The sequence below is a fragment of the Lathyrus oleraceus genome, chromosome 3 (genome assembly GCF_024323335.1).
Source record: "Lathyrus oleraceus cultivar Zhongwan6 chromosome 3, CAAS_Psat_ZW6_1.0, whole genome shotgun sequence".
NCBI lineage: Eukaryota > Viridiplantae > Streptophyta > Magnoliopsida > Fabales > Fabaceae > Lathyrus > Lathyrus oleraceus.
Window position 1 is genome coordinate 53,522,007 of NC_066581.1, and position 16,004 is coordinate 53,538,010.

A 16,004-nucleotide genomic window follows, 5' to 3' on the forward strand; every position below is an offset into this window, starting at 1 on the left:
AAGAGAAGGAAGGGAGAAAGAATTGTCGTATCATTTAAATGAATGTGTCCAAATTTCAATGTGGATAGGATGTATCTAAATTTTCTATTTCAAACATGTTTTTTACTTACATTTGACATGATTACAAAGAAAAGGTTTGTTCTGTAGTTGTGTGTCCGAACTTTGAATTTTAAATAATAATAAAAGAAGATATTTTAGAATTTTTACAAAAATAATGAAAAGTGATACGAATGCAATGACAAATCCTTCTCCTTAATTTATAGAAAACAAGGTTAGGGATAAAAAAAAGTTTCCATTTTGATTTGTATTTAAGACTTCAGCTCATAGAAAACCTCAAAATATAAGTAACAGGCTACCTAAGACATAAAACCTAGGAAACCCCTGAAATGGTCGGGCGAGCACCGCCGTCGTTCACCGGAAATCAATCTCCGTGGACAATGAAAAAGAAGAGAAGTAAAACAATGGCAGAAGCAGAATACTATTTCTATTTACCAGATGATTGTTGGGAACGCGTATTCAAATTTCTGAACGACGACGGTGATGACTACGATCATAATCGTAACTTGAAGTCTATCTCCGTCGTCTCGAAGCAATTCTTCTCTATCAGCAACCGTCTCCGATTGTCTCTCACCGTATACGATCCAACAACCCCTTTCCTCCACCGCCTCTTCCATAGATTCACAAACCTTACCTCCCTCGACCTCAGTCACTTCCATGGCGACCTCGACGAACTTCTCTTTCAAATCTCTCTTTTCCCATTGAAACTCACATCACTCAATCTCTCTCATAAACCTATCATTATTCCCGCTGTTGGCTTGCGAATTTTCTCCCAAAAAATTACAACTCTAACCTCTCTCACTTGTTCCAAACTACATTCTTTCACTAGTACTCACTTGTTCCTCATTGCTAATTCTTTTACTTTACTCGAAGAACTCGATCTCTCTCACCCTTGTTTCCAGGATCACAATCACAACTACACTAGCTACCTACATGGGATTGAGGCTCTCTCGTTGGCACTTTTCAAACTCCGCAAGATTAATCTATCTGGGCATTCCTATATCAATGACAAGTCCATTTTTCACTTGCTTAAGAACGGTAACCTTCTCCAAGATGTCATCTTGCTTGATTGTTTTCGAATAACCAAACAAGGAGTTGCCTCTGCTCTCAGTCAGAAACAAACAACATTCACATATTTATGCCTTCCAAAATTCATTACTGCACATATCATTCACTCCTTGCTGAGTTTTAAGGGTTTGACTTATATTGATTTGACTTATTCTACTATTTCGGATGAACTGCTCACCTCTATTGCAATGGAACGTCTTCCTTTGAAGAGGCTAGATATCGGTTTTTGCAATGGACATAGTTATGCTGGTATGTTTAGTTTGTTATCCAAATGTCAATCTATCCGACATTTGAATCTTCAACTCACCGAGTTTTTGAACGATAGTCATGTTGTGGACTTGTCTTTATATCTTGTTGGTTTGGTTTCTGTAAACCTTAGTCATTGTCCCATGGTCACAGATTCATCCTTGTTTGCACTAGTTAGGAAATGTCCTTCACTTAGTGAGATCATAATGAAAGAGATTGGGGGTAATAAGAGTATAGTCAATTATGACTATTTGATCGATTTTGGAGTATACCCTCAATTAAAGTCTCTCAATATGTCTTACCATTTATGGTTAGACGATGAAAGCATCAAAATGTTTGCTTCTGTTTTTCCCAATCTCCACCGTCTTGAGTTGAAAACTTGCAGTAAAATATCTCATCAAAGTATTGTTCATGTTTTAAGTAGATGCCGTAAGATAAGTCATTTGAATTTATCATCTACATGGTTGAAGCTACGTGGATTGAACTTTGAAGTTCCCAAGCTTAGGATGTTGAACTTATCATTTTCAGACGTGGATGATGAAGCACTCTATTCGATCTCAAACAGTTGTTGTGGGCTTTTGCAATTGTTAATAAATGATTGTTTAGGATGCACGGAGAAGGGAGTGAAACATGTGCTAGAAAAATGCACACAATTGAGAGAGATCAATTTGAAAAACTGTTCCAACGTGCATACCAATGTTGCTGCCTCAATGCTATTTTCAAGTCCATCATTGAGAATGATAACTCCTCCACCTCATATTCATTTCACTGAAAGTGAGAGGAAACTCTTGTTGCGTCGAGGATGCATTGTTTGCTCAAGTTTGAACTCTCAAAGGTAAGATGTTTCAAATGAGTGGGTCACACTTCATTTATTTTAGTAAAACTTTTGTATTAGAACACTATGATATTAACGTTTGTGGCTCTATATAACTGTTTTTTTGACCTATTTTCAATTTTCTAAGTGTAATGAAGTATTTTAATGTCTCAAATGTTAAACTCTAAATATATTTGAATTTTGGTATTTGGTATCATACTAGTTACATTCCATTTGGGTATTCTGATGGCAGAGTGTTTACATTTTCAGATATGGCAGTTTGGTATTCCTACATTAGCTTCATAACTCTATTGTTAGATTCATTCGATTGTGTCTTATTTTTACGTTTATTCTTCATGGACCATACTGTTAGATTATTATTAATGTCCATAACATATCACCCTCTCTATGGCCTCATACAGGGAATGGGGTTGGACGCATTAGTAGCAATTGACGTCATTCAATCTCGTCATTTGAAGTTAGATGTGGAGCAAATTGAGGAAGCATTACAGAATACTTTGGTTTTTATAAAAAATGATGGTCTTTTCTGTTAATGCTGATCGTCGTTGTGCTGTGGCGGTAAACTCACCTTCTTCTTGGTGATTGTAATTTTCCAGCTTAACTAACAAAAATTGGCTGGTATATACTATCTAGCCTGTGACTTTTTACTCAGGATGGTAATTGTTTCTAATTATGTGTTTGAATCATATAAATAAGCCTCAGCAAGGCTTTTTTACTTGCACTGTCTTGGATTTTTGTGTTTCGTGTCTTCAAATCATAAATTTAGCCATAGTAATCTCAAGGATCAATTTTTTTCCCTTCATCTTAGTAACTATCATTTTGGATTTTCAATTGTCAAAACTACAGTAATTCACTACGATTTCAGTAGAAGGTTTAATTTGGAGTTTGAAATTTTTTATAATTTAATTTTTTTTCTTCTTTTCTTAAAACTAAAATAAACGAGCCTATAATCCATTTATGTTTAATCGTCTGATATATGTTGTATTTGAAACACTTCTAAGCTCAAAAATTTATGTCGCTGCAATTGGATTATGTTAGTTTTTTTTTTAAATTTAACATTGAATTTTTTTCCTCTTTGGTTTGAATATGACTTCCCACTTGACCATATGCATATTCTTATTCTCACCTAATCAATTGGGGATCTCATCACATAGTCTTCATCCACAATTTGACGAGAGAAAGTGAAACCTCACATAATCTACAGAACATGGGTTCTACTTTTTCGGAACCGGGGCTAACATAAATTCACCAATGCAAGGGTCTGGGATAAACACGGGTCGAACCAATCAAGCGTTAGGTCTAAGACACCCAGCGTAACTACCTACTCTTACCAACAATTTTACGGCGGCATGGAGGCAATAAATGGATGAAAGCAATCATGAAAGTGTCCAAATGTTAACTCAAACTTTGACCACTGTGTTGAATCCTCTGATTCAGAATACGACTCAGTTAAATCAACAGATGACAGCACAAATGGCTCGAATGTCTGAGTTTCTTGGTATACCTCACCACCAGCGTCCCCTGCCTAGGGATTAGGTAAGAGAGAATCAAGAGTCCACGTTTGAGGAAAACCTCACCATTAACCAGATCCCACAAAATCAAGGGGGAGTAATAGTAACCCCTAGGATTGAACCACATGTACCCAGGGAACCAAGGGTGTTAATGGTAAACAGGAATCAAATTGCTGATGATATCATACGGCAAGTTCGACATGATGATGTGGCAGCAGATAATAACCTACCAACTATAGTCGAAAGAATTATGGTTCGAAATGGGGTAAATTTTGGCCTTAGAAGACCAAATTATACGTCGCCTTTAGCAGAATATGTCCTATAAACAGATGCACCCCTGAGGACCAAAATCCTCAAATTCACAAAGTTTGCTAGGGATACTACTGAGTCCACTGTTGAACACGTGGTGAGATATTTAATCGAAGCTGGAGATATGTCAAATAACGAGAGCCTTCGGATGAAATTTTTTCCAAGTTCTCTTACAAAGAATGCTTTCACATGGTTCACAACTTTGCACCAAAATTCGATCCACTCATGGAACCAACTGGAAAGAATGTTCCATGAACAATTCTACATGGGGAAAATGAAGATAAGTTTGAAAGAGTTGGATAGTTTCAAACAAAAAATCACTGAGCCAATTGATGACTATTTGAACAGATTTCGACTACTCAAAGCCAGGTGTTTTACGCAAGTACCAAAGCATGAACTGGTCGAAATGGCCGCTGGGGGCCTTGACTATTCGATTAGAAAGAAGTTGGACACTCAATACCTGAGGGATATGGCCCAATTGGCTGACAGAGTTCGGTAGGTAGAGCGTTTAAAAGAAGAAAAGGCTAGGACGAATAAAGGTAAAAGGGTAGCCTATGTCGATTTCAGGAAAGATGATGAAGATTCATGTCATGAAGTTCCAGACTTCGACGATACTGAGATCGACCTTGCTGAATTGACACAAGGGCCACCATATGCGTGCAAAGTTTTAGCTCATTCGAACGAAAAAAACCCTATCGAACCTGAAAAGAATGACAGGTTTCCTAAGAAAACATATACGTTCGACGTTATAAAGTGTGACGAAATTTTTGACTTACTAGTCAAAGATGGTCAGATGATAGTACCTCCGGGTGCTAAAGTACCCCCTTTAGAACAAAGAAAGAAACGAGGGTGTAAGACCCCAATTTTGGCCCTAAGATTCCTCATGGCCCATATCATATCATATCATATCATGGCCTTAAGGATCATTGCATGCCCTAGCTTCCCTCCTAGTGGGTAGGTTGCTTTGTGAGTGTGGTTCTTGATCACCAAGCATGCCTTTGCATTTGTATATCTTTGCTTTTCATATGTTTACTAACCAAAAAGTACAAAAATATTGTCAGTTTAACCTTGTTGCTTGCAGTTGAAGCAATCATCAGCAATTAGGTCAAAGACAGTCAACAGTCAGTCATAACAGTGGATGGTGGCCATTCTTGCAGAATTTGGGCACCATGATCAATAATCAAGAGTTCATACAACTTGGGACATCATTTGTAGTCAAGGTCTCAAGGAATTAGGGTTTGAAATTCATCAGAAGATGGTTCAATCATCCAAAACCCTAGAAAAGTCAACAGAAAGTCAAACTTGGTCAACTGTGGATTTAATCAGTGATTTGATGGATGGAATTGATTTGAAGGAGCTCATTCATGTCCATACAAGCCTCATATATCATGCCAAACCCCATCATGGAAGAAAATAAAGTCAAACAGAAAATTTCCCAAAATAGAAACTGGACCTGTAATTTTAACTGCCAAAAATGGAAACTTCTTGATCTTAAACTTACATCATGATACAAGCTTCAAATGAATTTTTGCCCAACATGAAAGTTGAAGATCTTGTTCTCCCATTTTCAAAAAGTCCAAGAACACCCAAATCCCATGTATGGTTGTCAAGATATGATCAATTCGATTTCAAAAATTTGTGAACTTCAAAGAGCCATATCTCATGAACCACAAGGCCAATTTTAGTGGGGTTTTTTCCCACAATCTCCATTTGTTCCCCTCTTTCCAAAAATGCACTCCTCATTCACCAAAACCTCACCATGCAAAAAGCCATTTTTGGACTTGACTTCATTAAAATTCAAGTGTGCAAAATGTTGACTTTTTAATTTGGCTATTTTTAACACATTTGGCCATTTGGGATCTGTTTTAAATGATATTTGCAACTTGTCCAAGGCCCAATTCGTGCAGTACCATACCTCCTTGTTGCAATTGGTTCAAAATTAGCAAAAAATGCAAGTTGGTTCATTTAAGTTAACCAAGTTTAACACCTTCATTACCAACAATAAACAGAGGTATTTAACCTTATTTTCTGTCCATTTCCAACCCTAGAGAGAAGCTAGCAGCCACAAACGATCAAAAAATCTCATTCTCTCATTTTTGCATTTTGACATCCTTGCATTTTTCTGAGCAAAACTCTCAAAACCCTCAAGCATCTCTTCATTGTTCCATTATCTGGACAACATTTGGAAGCTCTCTCAAGCATCAACACCCAGCTGGAACAACATTATCAACTCTGTTTTCTTCGACCACCCTTCCATGGCAGTTTGGAGTTAAAGTTGAATCGAGCAAGTTTGAGCTTAAATCCTTCCATCATTTGTCATTTGAAGCTTAAAGCCACGACTGTTTTTGCTATTTGGAACCAAACAACAATCACATCACGACTGCTCTGCAGATTAGGTGATTTTTCGATTTCAACCTTTTCTAAAACTATGATGTGCTTATAATAGGTCTCTTTGCCATGAGCGTTTTGAACTTTGAATCCACAAAAATGCTTAAGTCTACTGAAAGTTATGTTGAATTCAAATCTGGCATGTGATTGTGTTTTTGTTTGATGCTTCTTTGTTGGTTCAAATCGATGTTGATGATTGTTGGATTTGTGATGTATGATACTTGCTGAGTCCATTGATGTGTTGTTTTGCTATTTCTGGAAAATAATTTTGCATGATGATGATGAACCATGAAATGAGCTGCTGTAGCCTGTAAACCCTAAGCCATTCCCAGTTTGTTCCTATTTTTCTGTATCGTGTATGGCTGTTGTTTATATTGTGATTGCATGAACTATATCATTGCCATGCTGTTTGCATAATCCTGTTTGAAAATTCGTTTTTCCATGATGATGAACATGAAGGTGTAGCTGCTGTTAAAACCCTAAGTTTCCTTAAACCCTAACAACATTTTTCCAGAAAACATGATTGGTTGCTGTTTTGTTTGTTTTTCTGCATGAGCTACTATTCCATTGGTGACAACCAATGAGAACATTTCGTTTACCTTTACTGATGCGCACCGTTTTGTTTAATAAGGGCATTATTACAAGTTTGCCACTCGGTCAACTTGTTTGACCATTATTCCATGCTATTTTGTCCATGTTCTCCCAATTCATTCCTCATCTTACAAAATTCATTTCTCACTCGTTTCAACTCCAAAATTCATGAAATTTTTTCCATAATGTTCACATGAATGTCTATTATTTTATCATGATTTTTGCTGAATTTTTGGTTGGCTGGATTTTAAATGGTATTAGGTTTCTTGACATGTATGCACATTTTATACCTTTTGCCATTTCTTTTGTGAAATTGTAATGATGTATCCAATGCCCCTGAAATTGTTTGTGGTTAATCTACACTCATTCATGTTTGTTTTGATGTAGAGTTCTTGAATTTATCATATGTGGTTTGTGAGATATGAATTTTTGAAGTAGGGTGTGACAATTTGTGTCACACCATTGTTTTGCAATTTCATGATTTTTGTTGACATGCTTCCTGGCTTCTAATTAATGTGAAATTTTGCATGAACCTTCTCTTATATGTCAAGTTCACTTGTGAATTTTCTTGGAATTAATTATGCCATTTTCTATTTGTTTGAGATTTTTCTTCCCTGCCTAGTCAATTGTTGACTTTGTGTGACACATCTTGCCAAATCCTTTGTGAAATTCTCATACTTTATTGTATGATCATGAAATTTTACATGTGCATACTAGACACCTTGAGCTTTGCATTGGTGTTGATCCCATTCATTTCTCATCTGTTTTCATTTAGTTATGATTTTTTGAAGTTGATACATGTATATTTGACTTCTTTGGGCATGATTGAAATTGTCTTGACTTCCTGATTTTAATTGACCATCTTCCCATGATCCAATTGAGCTGAAATTTTATATGTATGCCATGTTATGGATTGTGATTGGCCCTGAATTATTTGATAATTTTTGGAATTGATCATGTTTGGTTTTGAGCTAAGTCTTTCTGTTGACTTCATTGAGCATGTTTAAATTTGCTTTGACTTCATGATTTTCATTGACTGCCTTCCACTTGTCCAATTGTGATGAAATTTTACATGTTTACCATGCTAAGTGTTAGGATTGAGCATGAATTATTTGGTGATTTTTGAAAATGTTTGAGTTGACTTTTGATGCAAGTCTTTCTGTTGACTTCTATATGCTTTCATTTGCCATGCCTTGCCTTCTTTGGTTTATGAAATGACAATGATGCATGATATGAACTTGAGACCAATTGTGCTTGTTTCTTAAATATTTGAATTTGATTTTGGTTGACTATGGCTTGCTGTTTTGACTTTCTCATTTGTTTTTGACCCTAGGCTTGTCCTAGTGGTCTCCTGGCTTATGTTTGAGTTCACTGTTTCAGGTTAAGCTACAAATGCTTCAAAGAAACTTTTGCAAGTTGATTAAGCTTGATTATCTATCATGTGCTAACCTTGGTTTTGTAGGTGGTTTGACTCATATGATTTGAGTCTTGTGCTTTGCACATTTGTCTATCTGTTTGACTGTTTCCCAACTCCTTTTGTTTTGACTGTTGAACTGTTTACTGATTAGTTTGACTATTTCAGGTACCATTAGTTGCTTAAGTTCTTTGAACTTGCTTTGCTTTGCTATTTAGCAATTTGCTTTGAGGTAATCCCTCTTTCTTCATGTAGTCTGGAGACCCGGCCTGTTACTTGGCCGGGCAAACTGTCTGAAGTCCTCCTTAAGAGGCAATGCTTGTGTGTGTTTATATTTGTCCCAAGCAGGAAAAGTCCTTCAAGTAAGGCAGTTGGTAGATCAAAGGGATAAGCAATCTATCCCCTACTATTCTGTGAGTCTTCTCCTTGCTCCCATTACATGGTTGTAGCATTGAGATCAAAACCCAAGATCTATAGAGTCAATAATATGTGGAAAGAGCTCCATCTTTCTGAGCTCCCACACTTTCTGATATGCTCTCCCTGATCAGGGATAAGAGCAATGAGGCACACCCCTCATCTCCTTTCATCTGCTTCACCTTAGCCTCTCAATGGCAAGGTTAAGAGCAACTTTTACCCTATTCCAGTTGGCCTCAGTGCCTAACCCTCTTGTGTGAGCCTCCTTGTTTGGCTATAGAGTGTGCTGTTTGATATTGATTGATTGACTGTTGCTTCATATGCACATGTTTGCTTGTATGCTTCATGCACTCATCATCATTTATTGCTCATTAATGCATAATCATCTCATTTGTCTTTATGACTTATCACTGTTGTTCGCCCATTGAGGACAATTGTAAGACCATTCATTGGCCATGGCTCCTGTGATATAGAAGTGAGTATAAGACCATCACCTTGGCCACTCATCTTATCTTTGCCTGATGCATTTGTTGATTGTATGTGAGGATACAATTGTAAGTCCCTGCAAGTTGGCATTTGCTTTCCTATGATCACATGTTGCTTTGTTTGTTTGTATGTGAGGATACAACTGTAAGTCCCTGCAAGTTGGCATTTGTATTCCTAGGACCATACTGTGGAGGTTAGAGTAAGCCCAGACAGATTGGCATCTGACATCCATGTTTTGCTTTTGTTTGTTTATGTGAGGATGCAACTGTAAGTCCCTGCAAGTTGGCATTTGCTTTCCTATGATCATATGTTGGATATTGGTATAAGTCCAGACAGATTGGCATCCGGTATCCAAGTTTCATTTTGTTTTAGGAGATTAGTGTAAGTCCATTGAGTGGCATCTGATATCCATTTCTGTTTTAGGAGACTGGTGTAAATCCATCTATTGGTATCCGGTATCCGCCTTTTATTTCTTGGTTGAGGAGATTAGTGTAAGACCATTGAGTGGCATCTGATATCCAGTTTTATTTTAGGAGATTGGTATAAGCCCAGTGATTGGCATCCGATATCCGCCTTTCTTGTTTGTTTATTATTATCCATTGCTATTCCAAAGGACACACTTGAATCATCCCCTATATGATTTCAAGAAGTGAACCTTCTAAGAAGTTTTACAATCCACCTTCATCCATTCATCATTCATTATGTCCTAAACCTTTTCACACTTTGATTTCAAACTTGACATAGATATTGTGCAAACATCTTCATGTTTTCAAACTAAAAACCTGGACTCAAGTCCTTGACTTTTTTTCAAACTTCATTTCATAATACTTCTTTTGAATCAATCTTAATCATACTTTGACTTCACTTTCATAATCACAATCAATTAACTTCACTCATTCACTTGTTTTGGCTCTGTCCATTGTTAATCTTTTCACATTAGCCATAGGTTTCAATTATCATTGTGGTTGATGTAAATCTTGCCTATCCTTAGTGAGTCGACTATAAGACTTCCGTACTGAAAACAGGGCTAACCCCTCTAGTACGTCGAAGCTATCCTCGCATGGTGGATGTTGGTCTTGGTCGAGTTTTCTCCCATTGATAATGAAAAGCCTCAGTGCTTGTGTTTAAAATTGAATCCACCCACTTTTGGAAATCTTTTAGCCGAACTACGGCATTTTGATCCTTACCTTTGATGGAAGGTACGTAGGCAACGGGTTCATCCGTTCAAACCCCACAAAAATAACTAACTTGTATATTCTTTTCTCATCATCCCAATCATGTTTGCACAATGTTTATGTCATAACAAATAACAATTTTTACAACAAGTGTGAAAAGGGCTCCCTAGGAGTACCTAGGACGTAGTGGGTGCCTAACACCTTCCCATTGCGTAATTTACCCCTTACCCAGAATCTCTGATCTTTTTATTAGTTTTCTACGTGTAAAACTTCTTAGGCTTTTGTTCGCTTTTTAGCCAATCCTTTGGATAAATAAAAGTGCGGTGGCGACTCGAAATTTCATTGTATGCTTTGCTTATGATTTAATCGATAAATCATATAGCGACGAATACACCGCTACAGAAAAGTGGCGACTCTGCTGGGGACATCGATCCTTGGTGGTATTGCCTACTTTTCACCCTTGTTGTGCTATATTATTATTTGTTATATGACATATTTTTGTACAATTTGGGATCACTGTATTGATTGTAATGTGTGAATTGCTTGATATACAATTGCTGTTTGCTTTGGTGATCTGTGAGATGAGTTCTATACCCGAACTCGAGTGCACTCTAGGATAGGAGAATGGCATAGTCTTGTTGACTGGTGTGGAGTATTCCTTAGCCAGTTGACTTGCGAGCCCATTCACTTGGTGGAGGTCATGTTGAACTAATAATGTCACACAAGTTATTTGTGGTTAGGCATTATTCTTTCAATCATGTGCCGCAGAAGCCAAGGACCTTAGTTTACCAAACCCATCTTGGCCTATTTTTAGGACCGTAGTGCGGAGGTCGTTCAGATGTCAGTTCTGATACGATTGTTACGCGATACTACACTCATAAGAGTTTCTCTTGAGAATATTCTTGGAATACGAGTATTCGTTCCTCCGATAATATTCGAAAGATGGAACGATGATTATGGGAACCTCTGATAGAACATGTCTGGCAGGTTTAAACCCTAGTACACTCCTTTTGGGTGGTTCTTAACCGAGACTCCATGCTCGTGACTCTCAACAAACCCATGATTCGTGGTTGAGTCGTTCAAACATTGTTAATATCAATGGATCCCGGATCAGGGGTAAAACCTAAAATCCATCAAAGCGGCTGGTTGATATTAAGAATGTTAGAGGCGGTTCATGTACCGTTAATATCAATGGAACTTGGGTGTCGATAAGGTGAAAACCTAAATCCACAAAAATGGATGATTGATATTAGGGATACATAGAGCTTTCCCACGACCTTTGTTTGGTGTGCTTTGCTTGATCCTTGAGTGTGTTTGTTGCATTCATACATTCACGCATTCATCCGCATTCATGTCATCGAAAGAGAAAATTTTCAAGGAACTTAAAGGGTTATTTGCAAAATTTTCAGACATGGAAAGACCAAAAAGGCATACAAAGAAGTACAGCCTCAAACAGCCCGATGTAAAAGAGTTAAGGAATCTGACATCGTATGTATTAGATCCCTTGGGTTTCAAAGCTCGCTATGGGAAGCTCCTGCCTCTGCTCACCACTCAGGTTGACGAAGGATTGATGAGTACTCTGGCTCAGTTCTACGATCCGTTGCATCATTGCTTCTTATTTCCGGATTTCCAGTTGTTGCCGACTTTGGAAGAATACTCTCACCTTATTGGGATTCCGATTCTGGATCAAGTGCCGTTCAGTGGCCTAGAGAGTATTCCATCTGCTCGAGAGATTTCCAGCCTGTTGCACATAGATGAAGATCTGATTAGAGCTAATCTGACTACCAAAGGCGGAATTCAGGGTTTTCCTTCCGAGTTCCTCATTGCCCAAACTACCTTTTATGGGAAGGCCATGAGTGAGGATGCCTTTGAGGCTCTATTTGTGCTGCTCATCTATGGATTGGTGCTATTTCCCAACTTCGACAAGTTCGTGGACATGAACGCCATTAGGATCTTCTCAGTTCTTAATCCAGTTCCGACTTTGTTGGGCGATGCGTATGTCTCCATGCACTTGAGGAATATGAAGAATGGAGGAGTTATTGTCTGCTGTTTACCCCTGCTGTACAAGTGGTTTATTTCGCACTTGCCGCAGACAGTTGCTTTCAAGGAGAACAAGGGATGTCTACGGTGGTCTCAGAGACTCATGTCTCTCACCAATGATGATATCGCCTGGTATGATCGCGTGTATGATACCGTTCAGATCATCGACTATTGTGGGGAATTCCCTAATGTGCCTCTTCTTGGCACATGTGGTGGGATTACCTACAATCCTATTCTTGCACGTCGTCAGCTTGGGTTCCCCCTAAAGGATAAACCTAATAACATTCTGTTAGAAGGTGTGTTCTTTCAGGAGGGTAAAGATCCCCAAGGCCTGAAAGCCAGATTTGTCCGTGCTTGGCGCAGTATCCGCAAGAAAAGTAGGAACGAGTTGGGTCCGAAGAACTGCATTGCTTTGGAGCCATACACTTCTTGGGTCAGACAGAGATCTGCTACCTACCTGATGCCATATGATCATCCAAGACCTACACCGTTGGATGTGGCTGGGCCTTCAACCCTCCCTACCCAACGTGTAGAGGAGTTGAGAGAAGAAGACCTTTCGCGTGCTTGGATCCGTGAAAGAGAGGAATTGCTGCAGCAGCTCAAGGAGAAGGATGCTATGATTGAATTTCTCGAGCACCGAGTGATCGACGATCCGAATGACACTTGGACTTCTCTGCTTCCTCAGTCATCCAAATTCTGGAAGAGGAGGTATGATCGACTTGCTAAAGAGAAAGCTGATATGGAGGCTGCCTATGAGAGAGAGATCAAGAAGTTGTGCACTTCTCGTACTCCAGCATCCCGAGCTGTTAGGGATCCATAGGATGTCATTTACCTTTTCTCTTTGTAATAATCAAAAATGCGTATTTCTTTGTTTGGGTATATTGAATGAAATATTTTCCATGAGCAAATTGAAATGTTTAAAAATTCAAATATTGCAAATAATACCCTAAGGGTTCCTTGAAAACAAAGCATTTGCACAAGCATTTCATGCATCATTCTTGCATAAGCAGGTACTCCTTTTCTGGTCTTCTGGTTCTAACCTTTGTTCTTCATTTATTTTGAAGACAAGCTGACTCACCGGTATTATACAAGGGTCAACTCTGCCAGAATCATGGAACAGTTGGAGCAAGAGAACCGAGATCTAAGAGAAGAGGTCGCCAGACTTGGCGCTTTGATGGAGCAACTCCTTGCTGCCCAAAATCAGCCTGCTCAACAGCCAGCAACTCCCGTTCAGCAGACGGTTATTTCAGAAGTGGCTACTTCAACGGTGCCAGTTAGTGCCCATCAGCCTAATGCCATGCCTCCCGGTTTTCCTTGGGGGATGCCTCCAGGCTTCATGCCTGATCTGCCAGCTCCAACATTTGTTCAAATGCCGGCATCTAGCCCGGTCCCCGTTCCCGCTCCTCCTGTCGTGCATACCATGCCTAGGGTAGACGACACCATCTATCACTCTGAGGCTTCTGAGGGCTCAGATGTTCATGAGAAGATGGACGCAATGAACGACCAATTCCTTGAGCTGAGAAAGGAATTGAGGACTCTTAGAGGCAAAGACCTATTCGGCAAATCTGCAGCCGAACTTTGTTTAGTTCCCGGTGTCAAAATACCGATCAAATTCAAGGTCCCTGACTTTGAAAAATATAAGGGGAACACCTGTCCACTTGCTCACCTGGTCATGTACGCCAGGAAGATGTCAACACAGACAGATAATGATCAGCTCTTGATCCATTATTTTCAAGATAGTCTGTCTGGTGCCGCGCTTAGATGGTACATGAGCCTGGACAATGTCAACATCCGGTCTTTCAACGACCTTGGCGAAGCTTTCGTCAAGCAGTATAAGTACAATGTTGATATGGCACCTGACCGAGATCAACTCAGGTCCATGTCACAGAAAGACAAGGAGTCGTTCAAGGAGTACGCCCAGAGATGGCGTGAGCTGGCAGCTCAAATCACCCCACCGTTGGAAGAGAAAGAGATGACCAAGATTTTTCTGAAAACTCTTGGCTCATTTTATTACGAACGAATGGTGGCAAGCGCTCCCTCTGACTTCACCGAGATGGTGAACATGGGAATGCGTCTTGAAGAAGGTGTCCGTGAAGGACGGTTGGCCAAAGATGATGGTTCTTCCTCTAAGCGATATGGAGCGTTTAAGAGGAAAGAAGGCGAAGCGCATGCCGTGCAGTCTCAGCCCAAGCATAGAAGACCCTCTGTTCAGAGGAAGCCTGCACGACATTCCAGTCATCAGCACCAGGTGGCTCACGTAGCGCCTGTTTTCAAGGACAACACTCCTCAACGTCAGCAATATCAACCTCAACAGTATCAGCATCAACAGCAATATCAGCAACCGCAGTACCAACAACAACAGCAGCGTCCACAGCAACAGGCTTACCAGCCTCGTAGGGGTACGAGTAATCAAGCAAACATGGGTTATGAAAGGAAGAAGATCAGTTTTGATCCGATTCCTATGTCTTACGTGGAGTTATATCCCTCTCTAATAGAGCGGAAGTTGGTTTCTCCGAGAGATCCTCCGGCTATACCCGTCAACCCTCAGTGGTGGTATAAGCCTGACCTACACTGTGTCTATCATTCTGGCGCTCCGGGCCATGATATAGAAAATTGTTTCCAGCTGAAGACTAAGGTGCAAGACCTTATGAGAAGCGGAATTCTGAGTTTTGAAGACTCCAATCCGAACGTCACCAGGAACCCATTGCCTTCGCATGGGAAATCTGTGAATATGATTCAGGAGTGCCTCGGGAAATACAAAGTTAAATACGTCAGCCACATCAGGCAGTCGTTGGTTGATTTACATAAGATGCTGTGTCAGTACAGTTACTTGGAGCATAACCACGACAAGTGCCGCGTCTGTTCGGTTAATCGCTTGGGTTGCGACCAGGTCCGCAAAGAGCTTCAGAAGTTGTTGAATGAGGGTACCATTGAGATTCTCCAGAATCGCAATGTTGATACAGTTGAACCTGAAGTGAATGTCATCTCGCCAGTGTTCAAGCTACCTGAACCGGTTGTTATTCGCTATAATAGCAACAAGTCGAAGACTTCACCTTCTTTGATCATCAAGCCTGCCGGCCCTGTGCCTTATACATCTGATCGAGCTGTGCCATTCCGGTACAATCCTATTGCTGTCCAGGATGGGATCGAAGTGCCTTTCCCTTCAACTTCCGTGACCACTGTTGCTGATGTCAGTGGGTTGACCCGAAGTGGTCGTGTATTTTCTGCGCCTCCAAAGGCTGTTCCTTCTGATGCTGTTGAGCGCCCTGTGGGGACCGCTGTGAATGTTCAGAACCCGACACTTGATGTTGCCAAACCCTCCTCGTCCGTACAAAAGACTCCTGTTTCTTCAGTTGGCCCAAGTGGCATTGTTGATGAAGAATCTGATGAGATGCTGAGGCTCATCAGAAAGAGTGAGTACAACATTGTAGACCAGCTTCTACACACACCCTCCAAGATTTCCATTCTTT

The 16,004-nt window shown here is 39.8% G+C and overlaps 1 protein-coding gene across 1 annotated transcript; it reads left to right on the forward strand.

Moving 5' to 3' along the window:
* The first annotated feature begins 284 nt into the window (after positions 1 to 284).
* Positions 285 to 2,921, forward strand: LOC127132482 (uncharacterized). Its single transcript, XM_051061431.1, has 2 exons — positions 285 to 2,206; positions 2,608 to 2,921. The coding sequence occupies exons 1-2, from the start codon at positions 387 to 389 to the stop codon at positions 2,627 to 2,629; spliced, it is 1,842 nt and encodes a 613-aa protein (XP_050917388.1). The 5' UTR covers positions 285 to 386; the 3' UTR covers positions 2,630 to 2,921.
* The last annotated feature ends 13,083 nt before the right edge of the window (positions 2,922 to 16,004 follow it).

What these genes read in the sequence shown, in the direction of transcription:
- LOC127132482 (XM_051061431.1), top strand. Translation starts at nt 387, where the DNA reads ATGGTCGGGCGAGCACCGCCGTCGTTCACCGGAAATCAATCTCCGTGG. An exon ending in TCAAGTTTGAACTCTCAAAG is followed by an intron (nt 2,207 to 2,607) that starts GTAAGATGTTTC and finishes GGCCTCATACAG; the next exon opens with GGAATGGGGTTGGACGCATT.